Source organism: Rhinolophus sinicus, linkage group LG13, assembly GCF_036562045.2.
Source record: "Rhinolophus sinicus isolate RSC01 linkage group LG13, ASM3656204v1, whole genome shotgun sequence".
Classification (NCBI taxonomy): domain Eukaryota; kingdom Metazoa; phylum Chordata; class Mammalia; order Chiroptera; family Rhinolophidae; genus Rhinolophus; species Rhinolophus sinicus.
This window is the reverse complement of record NC_133762.1, coordinates 55,513,401-55,530,350: the sequence shown is the minus strand read 5'-3', so window position 1 is coordinate 55,530,350 and position 16,950 is coordinate 55,513,401. Positions and strand designations below refer to the sequence as shown.

The following is a 16,950-nucleotide window of genomic DNA, read 5'->3' as shown; positions in this document are numbered from 1 at the left end:
ACAATAACAGATAGATTAGATGAAGAAGAGGATCCTACCAGTGATGTAGAAGATAAGGTAGCAGAAAACACCCAACCAGAACAGCAAAAAGAAAAAAGAATCAAAAATATTAAGGAGAGTTTAAGAGGCCTCCAGGACTACATCAAGCAAACCAACATTCGCATTATAGGGGTACCAGAATGAGAAGAGACAGAGCAAGGAATTGCAAACCTATTTGAAGAAATAATGACAGAAAATTTCCCTAACCTGGTGAAGGAAATAGACATACAAGCCCAGCAAGGACAGAGAGTCCCAAACAAGATCAACCCAAAGAGGCCCACACCAAGACACATCATAATTAAAATGCCAAAGGTTAAAGATAAAGAGAGTATTTTAAAAGCTGCGAGAGAAAAGCAGTTAGTTACCTACAAGGGAGCCCCCATAAGACTGGCAGCTGATTTCTCAACAGAAACTTTGCAGGCCAGGAGGGATTGGCAGGAAATATTCCAAGTTATGAAAAGCAAAGACCTACAACCAAGAAGACTCTACCCAGCAAAGCTATCATTTAGATTTGAAGGACAGATAAGAAGCTTCCCAGACAAGAAAAAGCTGAAGGAGTTCATCATCACCAAACCAGTATTACAAGGAATCTTAGAGGGACTTCTTTAAGATGGGAGGGGGGTTAAGGATGGGTGAAACTGAAAGGGATTAAGAAGTACAAATTGGTTGCTACACAGTAGTCATGGTGATGTAGGGTATAGCATAAGGAATATACTCAATAATATTGTAATACTAGGTATGGTGCCAGATAGGTAGTAGATCTATCACGGTGATAGATGTGAATGGGGTTAGGGGCAGGGTGAAAAAGGTGAAGGTATTAAGAAATACAAATTGGTAGTTAATACAGTATTGGGAATATAATCAACAATGTTGTAAAGATCGTGTAAGGTGCCAGATGGGAACTGGACTTATCGGGGGATCACGTCATAGACTGTGTAGTTGCTTAACCAATGTGCTATACACATGAAGAGCTGAAGTAGAATAATATTGAATGTCAATTATAACTAAATATATAGGTATATATAGTCATGGGATGTGGGGTACAACATAGGGAAGATAGTCAATGGTATTGTAACAGCTATATAAGATGTCAGAGGGGTAGTAGCTTGGGGGGTAGGTTATCACTTTATGAGGGGTTTAAATGTCTAACTATTACGTTGCTTTGTGCACCTGAAACTAATAAAAAATAAAATAAAATAAAAAATGAATACTTCTCATTAGACTTGTCCCTCAAACTGAAATGTGCATGAATTGAGAGCCAACCTTTGTGCACCATCCATGGGGCTGCTACCTGTGTCCTAGTCTGTCCCCAATTTCACCTTCTGGACTCCACAGCACATATTACTGAAAAGGCTCCCTCTGTCACTGGAAATACAAATAAATGAAACCCAGTGGAACTCTTTTACCCATCCTCCTGTCTACTTTACGTATTTCTTCCTGATCCTACAGAAGCCATGAATGTCTTAGTCTAGACATTTCAAGGTTTCCAGGCACAGGGATGAATACTTGCTGATAAGACAAGTGTACAGACAAAATTTTAGGTGAAGTGATGGTGATATTCAGAGAAGCATGAAAGCCCTGGCACCATTTTTAACTGGTCAATTTATCCCAGTGATTTTTGTCAATATCCATGTGAGCTAATTCAAAGAAGTATATTTAAAAGTTCATTTTTTCAGCTCCTTCCAGAATTTCAATTTAGTAAGGCTTTCAATTCCACTAAATAAATGAGAATATAAATAATTAATGGCAACACTATAAACTAGGTAGGCCCTGGACCCCAGGGAAGAGCCCCTTGATTGCAAAATGCCTCTCCTCATCGGGAAACACCGTCCCCCACCCCCACATCTCCTCTCACACATGTGCAACCCCATCCATTTGAGACCCAGAAAATAACCCTGATACACACTAAATAAGGGGAACGTATTTAAGATTAAAACAAGAGCAAGAATAAGTTTCTACCATCAGGAATGGCTAAGATATTGAAATCTCCCACCATCCAGCCACCCACAGAACTCACACTCTAGCAATTTTTTCTCAGTAATAATCAGGATGTTCCTACCAGAACCGTGTTCTTCCACAAAAATGCAACAGGGAGAACAGCTTCTGTCTGGTGGTTCTGCTTCTACTTCTATGCCCTGTTCCCTTTGAAAGTACATCGTTCAGCGCAAGAAGGTACTCTCTCTTCTAACTGCTTCTCACTGTCAGAACCCATCATGGGACCCACACAACAGCCTATAAATGCACTAGGCATGGTGTTGGTGCAGCCATGGGGAAACGTGCAGGGGGGCAGTGGCCAGTTCCGAAAACAGGCAGAGATCTGATTAAGGCAGACAAATACCCAGTTACCTTTACCAGTCTTCATCAACAGCAGCTGCAGCACCCAGAAATAGAGCTCTGAGACTCTTACAAATAAGAATCCACCCTATTGGCAGTACAAGCTTGGAAACAGCAACTGAGAATGCCTCTTCCCCTCTGCATCCTTAAAGGTCACCTAAAACCTCCAGTCCCCTGGGAGGTCTGTCCAGCTCAGCAGCGACAGCAGTGGCATCAGCCTTCTCAGAACTCAGGACGTTCGCAGACAGCACAGTTCATGAGCCCATGACATATAATTCCAAAACCAACTACACACCTGGACTCACCTCTCAGGATGGGCACAGCAGTGGACAAGACTCAGGAAGTTTGAGTTTTAGGAGTTTGAGTTTTAGGACAGATGATGAACAAGGAAACGATCAGATAGCAGATGGTACTAAGTGCTGTGAAATAAATCATCAGAGCAACATGACAGGGAAGCCGGTGGGGCTTGCTTGGGATCCAGGGGGTCAGAGGATCTCCTGTGAGGAGGAGATACTGACAGTGAGACCAGAGCCTAGAGGAAGGAAAGTCCTCAACCTGTTCTCAGAACAGAGAGGAGGCAAGAGTAGGCAAAGTGTAGGGACCGAGGGACAGCTGGCTGTAGAGCAGCACAGACAGCCTACAAAAGCCTGGCCATTCAGACCATGTAAATGACAGGAGGGTACTTAAGAGTGTAACCTAAATGCATTTGGAAAGCACTGACAGGTTCTGAGAAGAGCATGAAATGATGGCCTTGTGACGTGCCCTAAATTGTCATATACTGTTCTTTACCTCTTTCACTGTTAGACCTTCCAGGTTTATGTTGCCCTAAATCTGTCCCTGGGAGCAGGGACCATGTCACAGCACTTCTCTCTCTTCCTCACAGTGCCCAGCACACTTTGCATACTAAAAAGACACTTACTGCATAAACACACACACACACACACAGTTCATTTGTTCAAATGGCTTAAAGAACCTACATTTAAAAACTTTCCAAAAGAATCATTCTTCTGCAACATATGCAGTTTCCACCCTATAGTAGTGAAGGGGAAAATAAAACACTTAGAATCAAAAGCTCAGTTGATAGAAATACATGTTTACCTATCAGTAAAAAGAATTTGGCTGCAGTGTTCCTACCAACACAAAAACAGACAAATTAGCCATTTGCCCATTGAGAACCCCTTCTTACTGAGAATGGAAAGGCAGAGACAGGCCACAGGTAAGGCCAGCAGCCACCATTACAGGGGCCCTTCCACGCCTACTCGTTGCCATCTACTGGACAACTGAAAGACAGATCTGTGGAGTTTTCCAGGGTCTGAGACTTCTGGTGTCAATTAACTGGTACAAACAAGTGAAACTGACACAGGACAGTTCATGCATTTGAGGAGAGAGCTCATAAAAGATTCAAAAATAACTAAAATAAAAGCCTTTCTTATCCTAATAAGTTAGCGTGGCTCACTAAACGTTAAAAAATTGTGCCTATTTGTTTTTATGTTTTAAAGAAGAAAAGAAGAGGTACTAGTTAACAGAAGAATGAAGACAGTGTAGATGCCTGACCACTGCACTGTACACCTGAAGCTGAAACTGAATGATAATGAATGTCAACTATAATTTAATATACATGTATAGTCACCGGATGTGGAGTACAGCATAAGGAATAGAGTCCAGCTCCCAGATGGCTCAGTTGGTTGGAGCGCCGGCTCTCAACCACAAGGTTGCCGGTTCGACTCCCGCAAGGGATGGTGGGCTGCGCCCCCTGCAACTAGCAATGGTAACTGGACCTGGAGCTGAGCTGCGCCCTCCACAACTAAGACTGAAAGGACAACAACTTGACTTGGAAAAAAGTCCTGGAAGTACACACTGTTCCCCAATAAAATCCTGTTTTAAAAAAAAAGGATAGAGTCAATGGAATTGTAGCAACTATACACAATGTCAGAGGGGTAGTAAATTGGGGGAGGGGTGTTATCACTTTGTTAGGGGTGTAAATGTCTATTACACTGTTTTGTACACCTGAAACTAATAACAAAAAAAAGGAAGAATGAAGATCCTAAAGATATGATGTATTATTCTACCACTTCCAGAAAAATATTTAGAATGAAAATAACTTGACTAAAACTTTTCTCTAAATACAGTTAAAGTAGAATAATAAATCAAAAACTACAGAATAATGAATAAATAAAACCAGAGGGAGCAGCCAGAGGCAAGAGGAGAACCGGGAGAGAACAGTATCCTGGAAAACAAGGTTCAAGACAGTTTCCAGAGGCGAGGGGGCAACTGTGGCAAGAGCTGCTGAGTGGTCAAGTCAGGTGGGCCTCAGGCCACAGGCATGAAGTAAAGCAACATGGAGGTCTCTGGGGACCTCAGTGAGAGTCTCTGTAGATGAGACCAGTACACTGAGGAGACAGCAAATGGATAAAATAGAGGCATTTCTCAACTGGAGACCCTTGGGAATATTTGAAAGCCAAAGGAAATAAGATGGATGAGTGAAAGAGACAAGAGGACAAAGGGCTTAGTGGAGGCTGCTGGGAAGGTAGAAGGGGAGGGAGGATAGGGAGGGCGGCAATAGCAGGGAGGGTGAGGAGGGCTCCACAACCAGGTCAATCTGGCTCCATAGGCGCACAGTCTGTGCAGTCACAGAAGGGCCCCGCCCTTGGTTTAATGCTTTGCTGTCACTATCTTGAAAAATCTAAAAATTTTTGAAAAAGGGACTCCTATCACTTTTTTAAACATTTTTTATTAGTTTCAGGTGCACAAAACAATGTTAATAGTTAGATATTTATCATTTATGTCCCTTACACAGTGATAACCCCCCTCCCCCCCATCCACTATCCCTCTGACATCGCACACAGCCATTACATTTCCACTGTCTCTATTTCTAATGCTGTACTCTATCACTTTCATTTTGCAAGGCCCACAGCCGGTCCTGGCCCAGGGGGAGGTGCTGTCCTCAGCACCAGGAATGGCAGCTCTGCTACCCCAGCAGAAAGACGGGACAGAGAAGCAGGGTTAATGCCATCCAAGGGCTTCTTTCTCTGTGAAGCAGAATAAGAGTCATGTGCCATGAACAAGCCAGAGGATAGACAAGGGGAGAGAGGTTAAAACTTCACATAGGATGGAGAAATCTGGTAAATTCCACCTTAACTAAGTGTTCAAGGTTAATATTGCCTTTGATAAGGCAATTCAATATCATGTACCTTCTCATATGATGCACTACGAAGAGTACAAGATCACTTTTGTGCTATTTGCTATTCCTGTCAAAATGCATAAACTCAATATAATTATAGGACATTCAAGCTAAGGAACATGCTACAAAACAGCAGACCAGTGCACTTGAAATGTGTCAAAGTCATAAAAGAAAAGGAAAGACAGAGGAACCATCACAGACTGGAGAAGTCTAACTAGATGTAATGTGGGTTATCCTGCAGCAGAAAAAAGACATTAGGAGAAAAACTAGCGAAATTTAAATAAGGTCTGTCATGTAGTTAACAGTACTGTATCAATATCAATTTGAATGTTTTGATCAGTGTACTATGATTATGAAAGTCAGTAAAATTTGGGGAATTTGGATAAGAACTGTATGGAAACTCTGACTCTTTTTTCAACTTTTCCGTAAGCCTCAAATTATTCTAATACATAATAAGTTTCAATTTTCATGTGGATCTCTTATTTGTGATTTCTTTAATGTTATCAGTAATTCTAGGAATCACAATTACCACCTTTGAACTCTAGCACTACTGCATCAGGCATATTCCTGTTTTTCTACCAATCCAAAGAATCAGTAACAAAAAAGGAAGGTTATGTTTCCTGTAAAAATCATGACTTTGAACAGGACATAGTTTTACGTTTATATAATGCTTCCCCACACCTACTGCATTAATCCACTTCACAGCATCCTAGCAAGGAAGGAGGGAGGAAAGTGGGGAGGGAGGAAAAGAGAGAGGTAGGGAGAAAAGGAGGGAGGAAGGAAAGAAGGGAGGGAGGCAGGGAGGGAGGGAGGAACAGGAATGTCCCTTCAGTTCTCATTCATCTGCCTGCCCCCTTCCATGTGTCTCCAAGGCTATTAAGTGGGTGCATTAATTAAAGCCTTTAGAAATGTTAAGTATCTATGAGAACCATACAGGTTAAAAGGGCTATCACTAATTTCCTTTCTCTATTTTAATTAAAATTTTTTCTGAAAGCTTACAGAGTTGGCAGCAAATCCAGGTCAGATAGTGCTTTAGAAAAATTAGGTTTTACAAAGAACATCGGGTGACACATCTACTTACACCTCATATAAAACCCACTCCAGGTAACTATTCCGAATGAGTGAACCGGCCAGTCCAGGACCAAGTGAAGTTGTGCTGCTACTCTGCTGCCCCCCGGTGGCGGGTGGGAGCCAAGGCACCCCACCAGGGAGCCGGAGCCCAGAGGAAGTGAGCTCTGCAAAAGGCATCTTCTCTGGAATCAAAGTCAGGAGGAGACCAGGGAGAAGTGCTGTCCCCGCCTGGCACAGCACTAAGGAGATAAAGTGTAAATACATGCATTCTTGAGAAAACATGTATTAAAATAAATACTAAGTTACTGCAAAGAAGTGTTTTTGGCCATCTTATACTGAGAATTGCTCCAAGGGTCTAAATCAAAGCCAGAGATGTTATAGGCACCCAGGGGACAAACCCCGATTCCAGGCTTACCTGCTTTGGGTCAGAAGTAGCAGCGCCAGGACCTGGGGATTCCAGTTCTATGGTCACAGGCCCATCGTTCTGAATTTGGACTTGCATGTAGGCACCAAACTTGCCATCTGAAAGAGCGATTCAAACAGTTACAAAAGATTGAGACCCCCGAACAGCTCATCTAAAAAGCACACCTAGATCAATGTGATCAGGAACCCGGAGAGTAGGGCTGGCCCACCCCATCAGTAGTGAGGGAAATACAACATTAAACAGCAGAGGTGCCGTCACACACCCTGCAGACTTGGCAAGAATGACAAGATCTGCTAACACCAAGGGTGGGGGGACATGTGGGTTAAGATGACTGTAAAATGGCAGGAGAGTAAATTGGCATAACGACTTGGGATTGCATTTTGGTGTTGTGCCCCGTAAAGTTCAAGTTGAACAAACCCTACAACCTTGGAATTCCACTTTAGGGAGTCTACTCTAGAAACTCTTATACATAGAGAAACACTCAAAGGTGTTCATTCTGGCAGTGTTTATGAAAGAAAAAAGTGGACACAATCTGACTGTCCCTCAGTGTGGAATGAATTCATAAGCTGTACCTTAAGTCTTCCATGGAATACTGCTATATGGCAGCCACATCCATAAACATGTCAAATCTCAAAAACATAATGTGATCTTTAAAATGTAACTGTAACAAGGACACATCACAACATAATTTCTATGATATTTTTAAACACCCAAAACAAGGTATATTACTTATGACTATCTGTGTGCGTGTGTGTGTGTGTGTGTGTCTGTGTGTCTGTGTGTCTGTGTGTCTATCTCAAAAAAACATAAGCAGGAAAGACAAATGCAAATACAGGATAGCAGCAACATTTACACTGAAGAGAAGGCCCTGAGATTTGAGAGAGAGACCTAAAGTACTTGGTGTGATCAAACAATATTGTGAATGTTTAAATAAAAGTTGTTACAGTAAAAGATACATTGTCATTAATCCCCCTCAAAATATTCCCCCTCACTTCAAACACACTTATTCCACCGTTCTTGTCACTTTCTGAAGCAGTTCTGGAAGTCCTCTTTCATGAGTGTCTTTAGTTGTGCTGTAGTGGCTGCCTCCATGTCCTGAATCATTTTGACTTTGGGGAAGAGCCAGAAGTCGCACGGTGCCAGCTCTGCTGAATATGGTAGATGAGGACACACCACAATGTTTTTATTGGACAGAAATTGCCTTATACCAGAAGCAATGTGTGACACAGAGCATTTTCATGACAGAGGATGATTTATGGCACACTTTAAAACACACCTTGTCTCAACTGTAGCTCACACCTGACTGAGTGCACCGAACAAGTTGAAACTTGTCACACACTGTTACTAAGGTTCAGTGCGCCACTTCCTGTACTGAAGATCGCTGCCTTTCAGTTGGATGGCACTTGGCAGTAGTATTCACCATATTTTGTGATGGGAAAGCCTCCGTGTCACACATCGCTTCTGGTACAGCAATTTCTGTCAAATAAAAACATTACGGTGTGTTCTCATCCACCTTATTCACCGGATCTGGCACTGTGCAACTTCTTCTGGCTCTTCCTCAAAGTGACCACGAATGGTAAACGTTGTGAATCGATTCAGGACATGGAGGCAGCCACTACAGCACAACTAAAGACACTCACAAAAGAGGACTTCCAGAACTGCTTCAGAACGATATGATAAGTGTGTTCAAAAAGAGAAGTATTTTGATGAGGATTAATGGCAATGTGTCTTTTACAGTACTAATTTTTTTTTTTTTTTTTTTTTTTAAGAAGGCTGCAGCTCACAGTGGCCCATGCAGGCATCAAACCAGCAATCTTGGTGCTACCAGCACCACACTCTAACTGAGCTCAACTGAGTGAACTGGCCACCCTGTAATAATACTTTTTTTTATTTAAACATTCACTGTATTTTTTTATCACACCTCATAAATGTGACCAACTGGGTAGTCAGTACACAGGTATCTATAATATTTTCTGTATGCTTCATAGTTAAAAAAGTTTTGTACAATTTAAATATAAAGGAAAAGGTTATATAGGAGGCTCCCCCAAAATAACCTCATAAATTGCCCTGTAACTGACCCACAGTTCCACACAGTGTAAGGTAGGAGGGAGGTACTGCTCCCTCACTGTAGGATCCAAAGGCCAGTCAACCTCCAGAAAGCACTGCACTGCAGAGAACTGAGAAGATACTTCACTCTTCACAGGAGGGACTGCCCAGAGCTGGGGGCCACTCATCTCTGCCTGCCCCACATTCCCTCCTCATCCTGTCCCCAGGAATGCATTGTCAAACTGGCCACAGGCTGTCCCAGAAAAGAGCACCACCATGTGTCCTATTCCCAACTATGTTTTAGCACCCAAACCTACTCAATTTTGTCTGACCAATCCCCAAAGTCTGAATTACATTTATAAAGAAAGCCAAGAATATGCTTTGAGAGATGATGCCATGGAATAATCAGAACATCAACTCCATCCATCCAAGGAACTCTCTTAGGTGCTAGGCCTAAACACTGCTGATGACACACCTGGACACTTACACAAGGCAAAACACCAGTTCTGATAAATACAAAATTAAGAAAAGAGTTGGATCCATAGAGTTCAATTAGTATGAGTCCTCAGAAACCAAGAACCCTCAGAACTCTTCTGCCCCTACCCACCATTATTAAGGAGTAAAGACACTATATGAGATCCAGCCCACTTGTGAAAATCACTTGCCACTTTTCACTCACAGCAACTGTGCTAGTAGGCACAGTGCTAGAAACCAAAGACCCAGCTCAAAGGCAGATAGCCTGACACTAATGAACCCCATGGTCTAGTGTGGGGGACAAATGGTCACATGGTGGTAATGATGCAGCACTGTAAGCTCATGAGAGATTCTGGCCCTGAGACCAGAGAAGGGTCAGAGTCCCTACCTTGAGGAATGGGGAGGGAATCAGAAAGGCTTCTCAGATGAAGGGTCCAAAGGGTTCAAGACTTGAAGGGGAACCAAGACTCGGGCTGGAAGAGAGAAAAGGCCCAGCCCCTAACTAGCTCTGAGGCCTTGGGCCAGTTTCTTAACCTCCCAATGGCTGTTTTTCACCTGCATCACAGGGATTCTAACAAGACGACCTATTTACTGATAGTGAAAGTTCAATGAGACTGTAAGCGAAAGTGCTTGGGACAGTGAGTAGCACACGGTGTGTGCAAAATCAGTGTTTGCCCTTCTTATTATGAAAAGTCATGTTCAAGAGGCTCCATACAACCAGAGTGACACTTCCCAAACTGTGTCCTGCCAGGTGTTCCTTGAATAAAGAACGCCACAGTCACATACTTCTGAAAACCACGCTTATTTGAACTCTTCCTTCTAGAATCACAGCAGCATATAACAGGCTCTCAAAACACTCATAAGTAGGGCCGGCCCGGTGGCTCAGGCGGTTAGAGCTCCATGCTCCAAACTCTGAAGGCTGCCGGTTCGATTCCCACATGGGCCAGTGGGCTCTCAACCACAAGGTTGCCAGTTCAATTCCTTAACTCCTGCAAGGGATGGTGGGCTGCACCCCCTGCAACTAAGATTGAACACGGCACCTTGAGCTGAGCTGAGCTGCCGCTGAGCTCCCGGATGGCTCAGTTGGTTGGAGCGCATCCTCTCAACCACAAGGTTGCCAGTTTGACTCCCACAAGGGATGGTGGGCTGTGCCCCCTGCAACTAGCAATGGCAACTGGAACTGAGCTGCGCCCTCCACAACTAAGACTGAAAGGACAACAACTTGACTTGGAAAAAAGGCCTGGAAGTACACACAGTTCTCCAATAAACCCCTATACCCCTTCCCCAATAAAAAAAAAAAAAAACTAAAAAAGAAAAAAAAAAAACACTCATAAGTAGAGAAACCTATTTAGTGTCTTTGCTCTGGTGGTCCCAAACTCCCCCATAAGGGCACGGAGGCCTTATGTCACACAGAACTTCCTTTAAAATGTGAATGACCCTCTGGGAGAGTCTGAGGAAGAGAAAATCAGTGAATGGACACAAGCCCAGGGCAGACCAGCCTGGAGCCTAGAGTGGTTCTGTTCTCAGGTTCTGGGGTCCCTCAGACACCAGACCTGCCACAACATGAGATGACTTCCATGAGCCTCTGCTCCCACCACAACAACCGCAGTTTCCACCTCTGATTCTTCCCCACCTAGTATGACTCCTGCCAACGATCCTTAACCTCATGGAGAGCTTTAGCAAAATGGGCACACCAACTGTTGGTTTCTTCAGAGCACAGACAGTAGTGTTGAAAACTGTATTAAAAGTACCCAAGCTGTTCACCATTTTTATAGGCAAGATTAATCTACTTCCTACCGAGCAGCTAAATATGCTCAAATAATGGTGACTTTCCGGGGACCTCCTATCAGGTTAAAATGGCTGTTCAAATCTACGGAGCTTTTGTTTTATCCATGTCAGAGGAACTAAAAAGACATCAGCTGGGAAGGAAATCATGTGTTTAATTGCATGCTAAAATTATGGCTACAATTAGTAGCAAATTTCAGCTGCTGCACTCCTCAGGGATGCTGAAGGCAGATTCAGGAGGAAACGAATTATTTCCGACCTTGAATTCCTGTTGCCAGGATCTATGACATATGCTTCACCATGTTTATCGTTCCAAAGCAAGAAATTTTATTTTATTTTCCTGTTTCTCTTCAGTTAAGAACAGAATTATTATCTGAATCTCCATCCAAAGACAGGTTTTAAGAGGTCTTAAAATGGCAAAATTTTTTCAGTCCAGATCAAAGAGTAAAGACCCCAAGAAAAACTATATTGGCCAGGGAAAATAAAAACACTTTTTAAAAACAATCAAAAAAATTTAATATTTTATCAATATTTGTCCAGGGATGGTAATGTTGCTGGTACCTATATTAAAATTTTATTATAATTTATAAATTCTAAAAATAATAATAATAATCTTAAAAGACAAAAACATATCTATAAAACTACATCTGGGCTCCAATCATGATATAATCAAGTTGTTCTTATAAATATAAGCCCTGGGGTTCTCTCCAGAGCTGGAGAAGAAGCATGTGTCTGACAGTTTGTGCCACATTTTCAGCAGGAAAACCCCACTGGAGCCAAACCTGCTGTGACGTGGCCTACAGCACAGCTGTCTGAGTCTCTGACCCCAAGTCAAGGCACCCCTTTCACCTGTGTAGGCTGACGTCCTAGTCCCTTTGAACAATGCTTAACTGACTGAGACCACCCTCAAGAAGCCCTCTCTATGCTCATTTGGATCTGGGATGATAACAGGACAGTCGTCCCAGGAGGTCACATGCATGAGGGTGCACCTGAGTTAGTAGGAAGGGAGCAGGAAATCTGATTGTCATTCCTACCACTGTCCACAGGCAATTAAGTGTGGGGGGGAACAAAAAAAAAAAAAAAACACACACACACACTTTAAAAGTATGCTATTGAAGAAAAATGGGGAGAACAGAAGACCCAAGTTCTTGCTCCCCAGAGCCAGCCCTGCATGGGTGTGACCAGGTTGGGGCTTGGCCTATCTCTGGGGACCAGTACTGGAGACTGAGCCTCAGGCCAGCCCATCTGAGCACATCCAAAAGGCGGCTCCCTCGACCATCAAGATAGATCCTTACTGCCCAGGTGTCCTTTATTCTACTTTCTACCTATTCAGGGCCTGGGTAGACGGGGAGAGGGTGTTACTGATAGAGACCCAACACTTGGTGTACAGGCTGGGAACCAAGCAATGAAGGGAACAGGTGGTACTGGGGGCTTAAAATAAACACATGGCGAGTCTAGGGCCATGCTGCTGAAGGAGTTTGGTCTAGACGCACAGGCCTGCATCACGCCTGGAGCCCGTGGGAGTGTGACTCTGGAGGGCCACGAGCGCAATGGTAGCTCTGTCCACAAGCGTGCAGCAGCCTCCATAAGGGCAGAGTGCTCCTTGGCCCCACCTCCCCAGAGGGCTCAGCTGATGCAGGGCACCATCACTGGGGCAAGGAGTCCAATACAGCAGCCAACACAGCTCAGAGAGCCATCAGCAGAGACAAGCAGTTCGAGTTATGGCATCTCCTAAGTGACTTGGTTGGGAAATATTCTGTTGTCAGAAAAGAGGTACACTACAAGCCTTTAGCCTCTGACAGCTGAGTTTCTCAGAGAGCAAGGGCTAGGCCCAGGTGGGCAACATTAGAACCACTGTTCAATTCCATCCACATTCAGGGTCATGGAGGGAACTGGAATGGCGATCCCAAGACCCTTGTGGCTTCTCCCCAGGCTCAATGCCCCCTCATCCATGGTCTCTGCTTAGCTCTGCAGTAGTTCATTCCACTCTAGGGAAGACACCTCCTGTAGTCAGCAAATGTCTCAGGCCTGGGACTCCATGGGGACGGGCCTTGTGGCCCAGGATAGAAGAGAGCCTACTCACAGGAGAGCTAGGGCACCTGTCACCAAATGGGGCCACCCAACTGTAAACTGAAGAGCTGAAAGCAAGGGCTGCCAGGGGAAACGGACATTAACATGGTAAATGTCAAGGCCCAAAAGTAACCTCTCACCGGGAGGTTAAATTCTCATCTGAGCTGAAGTTTTGAGGTCATGGGTTTGGTGTAGCCTTTCTTGCATAACAGGGAGGCTCAAGGCAATGTTTTCTTTGACCATCACCTTTGCTCAGACATCTTGGGTTCTGCTGGTGTCCTTGCCATCATTCCGCCAGGGATAACTGCGTCAAAAGCTACCTGGTCTCCTCATTGAAGCACAAGTGAGCATGTACAGGGACAATACAGTGTTTGAGGTCCCAAAAGGACCTACATGAACCCCTTTGTGAAACAGCTCAGACACAGCTGACTCCATCAGGCATGGACACCCCTTCACCAAGAGCAGCAGAATAAAAAAACAGGGAGGGCAGTTTCTGAACTCATGAGGCCATGAGATTTGACTTCAGAATTTAATTCTTTTGGACTTAAATATAATATAGAATTTAAACTTGACCTCTAATTTTCCCCTGGGACTGTGATAATACGAGAGAGTTTGCATTTAAATTCAGTGCATTTCCATGTTGTTGGCATTTTATTATGAGTTTCTTATGTATTTTATTATTGAAGTATATTAATATCACTTAATCTCACTGTAGAACCTCTGGTGTGCTGGGTTAGATGTTGCTGGACACAGTTTGGGATACAGACTATGAAATAAGTCTTCACCTTGGGAGAAGAGAGATCTTGGAGGTGCATCGACATCAGGGTTCTGACCCAGTTCAGGGCGTCTGGGGACAAAAGACACACAGCAGGAGCAGGTTCAAAGAATTCAAAGGTAGACTAAGCCTATAAACTATGACCCTTCCCTGACAGGGGAGTCCCTACAGCCAGAGTGAGCCTCTGCTCCCCAGGGGTAGAAACAGTCCTTAGAGTGACATGTAGCACCCCCATTTCTCTGTATATACATGTACAATTATATACATATAGGTCTGACAATTAAGTGTGCGAACTCATCCTAGAAAAGTGCTACTATGTACCTCATTGCTGAATATCACTATGGTCACCTTCCAAGTACTCCCCTTGGGAAGCTATGCACTGACACCAGTGCCTAGTCCACCTTTCAAAGCAATTTGGGAACTCTTTTTCTGGAATGGCCATCAGAGCTGTCGTCGTATTACCCTTGATGTTCTGAATGTCATAAAAATGTCTTCCTTTCAGTATTTCCTTTATCTTCAGGTAAAGAAAGAAGTCATTGGGGGGGTAGATCAGGTGAGTAGGGAGGGTGTTCCAATAGTTATTTGTTTACTGGCTAAAAACTCCCTCACAGACAGTGCTGTGTGAGCTGGTGCATTGTTGTGATGCAAGAGCCATGAATTGTTGGTGAAAAGTTCAGGTCGTTTTCATCTAACTTTTTCATGCAGCCTTTTCAGCATTTCCAAATAATAAAGTTGGTTAACTGCCCAATTGGTACAAATGCATAATGAATAATCCCTCTGATATCAAAAAAGGTTAGCAACATCGTTTGACTCTTGATTTGGAATGATGGAATTTTTTTGGTTGTGGACAATTAGCTGACTTCCATTATGCACTTTGATGCTTTGTTTCAGGGTCGTATTGGTATACCCATGTTTCATCACCAGTGATAACACAGCCCAAAACATCACCTTGCCTCTCCAAAAGGTCTTGGCAATCTGTGATTCTCCTTTGCTTTTGGTGAGATACTTTGGAACCATTTTTGCACACATCTTTCTCATGCCAAGATTTTCAGTTAAGATTTGCCTGTTTCTCTATTGATGTTTACTTGGTCTGCTATGCTTCTCACAGTCAGCTGACAATTTTGAGGCACAATTCAATGAATTTTTGTAATGTTTTCGTCAGTTCTGCTCGCTACTGGCTGCCCTGGCCTCTCTTCATTAGTGATGCGTTCTCTCCCATCAGTAAAACATTTAATTAATTTGTACACTGCCATTTTCTTTATGGCATTATCCCCATAAACTTGGACTAATATGTCAATGAATTCACTTCCACTCTTGCCAAGTCTAACAAGAAATTTAATGTTTGTTCGTTGCTCTAATTCAAGCTCAGATATTCTTGCGGCAGCACACAAAACACGCAACAATAATGAATACTACTCAGCAAGACACTGCCACACATCGACACGAACACCAACTGTAAGACACTGATATACCAAGGTTATGAAACCTTCCTGAGCTGTTTGTACAGTGCTGCCAATGTAAGCACATGGTGGCAAATTCACGAACTTAATTGTCAGACCTTATATACAGTTAACTCTTAAACAACACAGGTTTGAATTGCGTGGGTCCACTTATACGTGGATTTTTTTCAATAGTCTACAGTTGGCCCTCCATATCCCTTGGTTTTGCATCTGCAACTTCAACCAACCATGGATGAAAATAGTATTTTCAAGTTGCCATTGGGAGTCTGCGGATGCAGAGGGCCGACTGTATGCATTGTTCTACGTTATTTTATATAAGGGAATTAAATGTCCTCAGATTTTGATATCCGCAGGGATCCTGGAACCAGTCCCCCTCTGATATCAAGAGACAACTCAGGAGTCAGAAGTTATAGGTGGATTTTTTACTGTGTCTCTAATCCTTGTGCTGTTCAAGGGTCGAGTATATATAATTTTTCTTGTAATTATTATTGAGAAGACAGAGTAATCCTTAAAAGTCTCCCAAACTTTAAAGTATCTATGGAGGAAGTGGCTCACTAAGGCTTTTGTGTTGGGAACAGCCTGAGGGCGGCCAAGGTGGAGGCAGGAGAGCCACTAAGAGGCTATCATGACAATTCAGATGAGAGATGATGACAACCTGGCAAGGGTGGGTGCAGCAGAAGTAGTGTGTAGTTGCTGGATTCTGTGTGTGTGCCAAAAGTAAGGCCAACAGGATTTATTGGTGGACCAGATGGGAAAGAGGAATAAAGCAAAACTCTGAAGTTTTGGAACTTAAATGCATTTATTAGAAAATAAAAAATAAAAAAATAAAATAAATGAAAAGTAAATGAAATAAAGAACTAGGAAGAGACACCAAATAAACCACACACACAAAGTGTGTGGAATGAAAGAAGTGAAAATTAAAGCAAAATAACAAAATATCAAACAAATAAAAAAAGACTTGAAGGATAAATTTAAGTACTAGTCTTCTGACAAAATACTAAAAGTTCTGAGTAAAAAAAGATTAAATACAACTAAACCACAGTGATAAATAATATGATTCAAGAGACAAGAGATCCTTCTAAATTTTTTTAAAAAGCACATGGGACAACCAGGATGGCTCAGTCAGTAAACGCTGTGTTTACCTTCCTCACAACCACATCAAAATTAACACTAATCTACAAAATAACCATTATTGAGAATCGCCTAAAATCAAGCTGAACTAAAGCCTTTCAACTAAGGACACGTAGAAGAAGCCACCTCCAGACTGATAGGAAGGTCAGAGATTCGCAAC

At 43.0% G+C, this 16,950-nt stretch overlaps 1 protein-coding gene across 3 annotated transcripts in view; it reads right to left on the bottom strand.

Moving 5' to 3' along the window:
* DTD1 (D-aminoacyl-tRNA deacylase 1) overlaps positions 1 to 16,950 on the bottom strand; it is a 218,485-nt gene that overhangs the window by 162,572 nt on the left and 38,963 nt on the right. For all 3 annotated transcript variants that reach the window (XM_074317642.1, XM_074317641.1, XM_019710738.2), the window contains exon 4: positions 7,041 to 7,147. In XM_074317642.1, the coding sequence (XP_074173743.1) occupies positions 7,041 to 7,147 (107 nt within the window). The remainder of the gene's footprint in view (positions 1 to 7,040; positions 7,148 to 16,950) is intronic.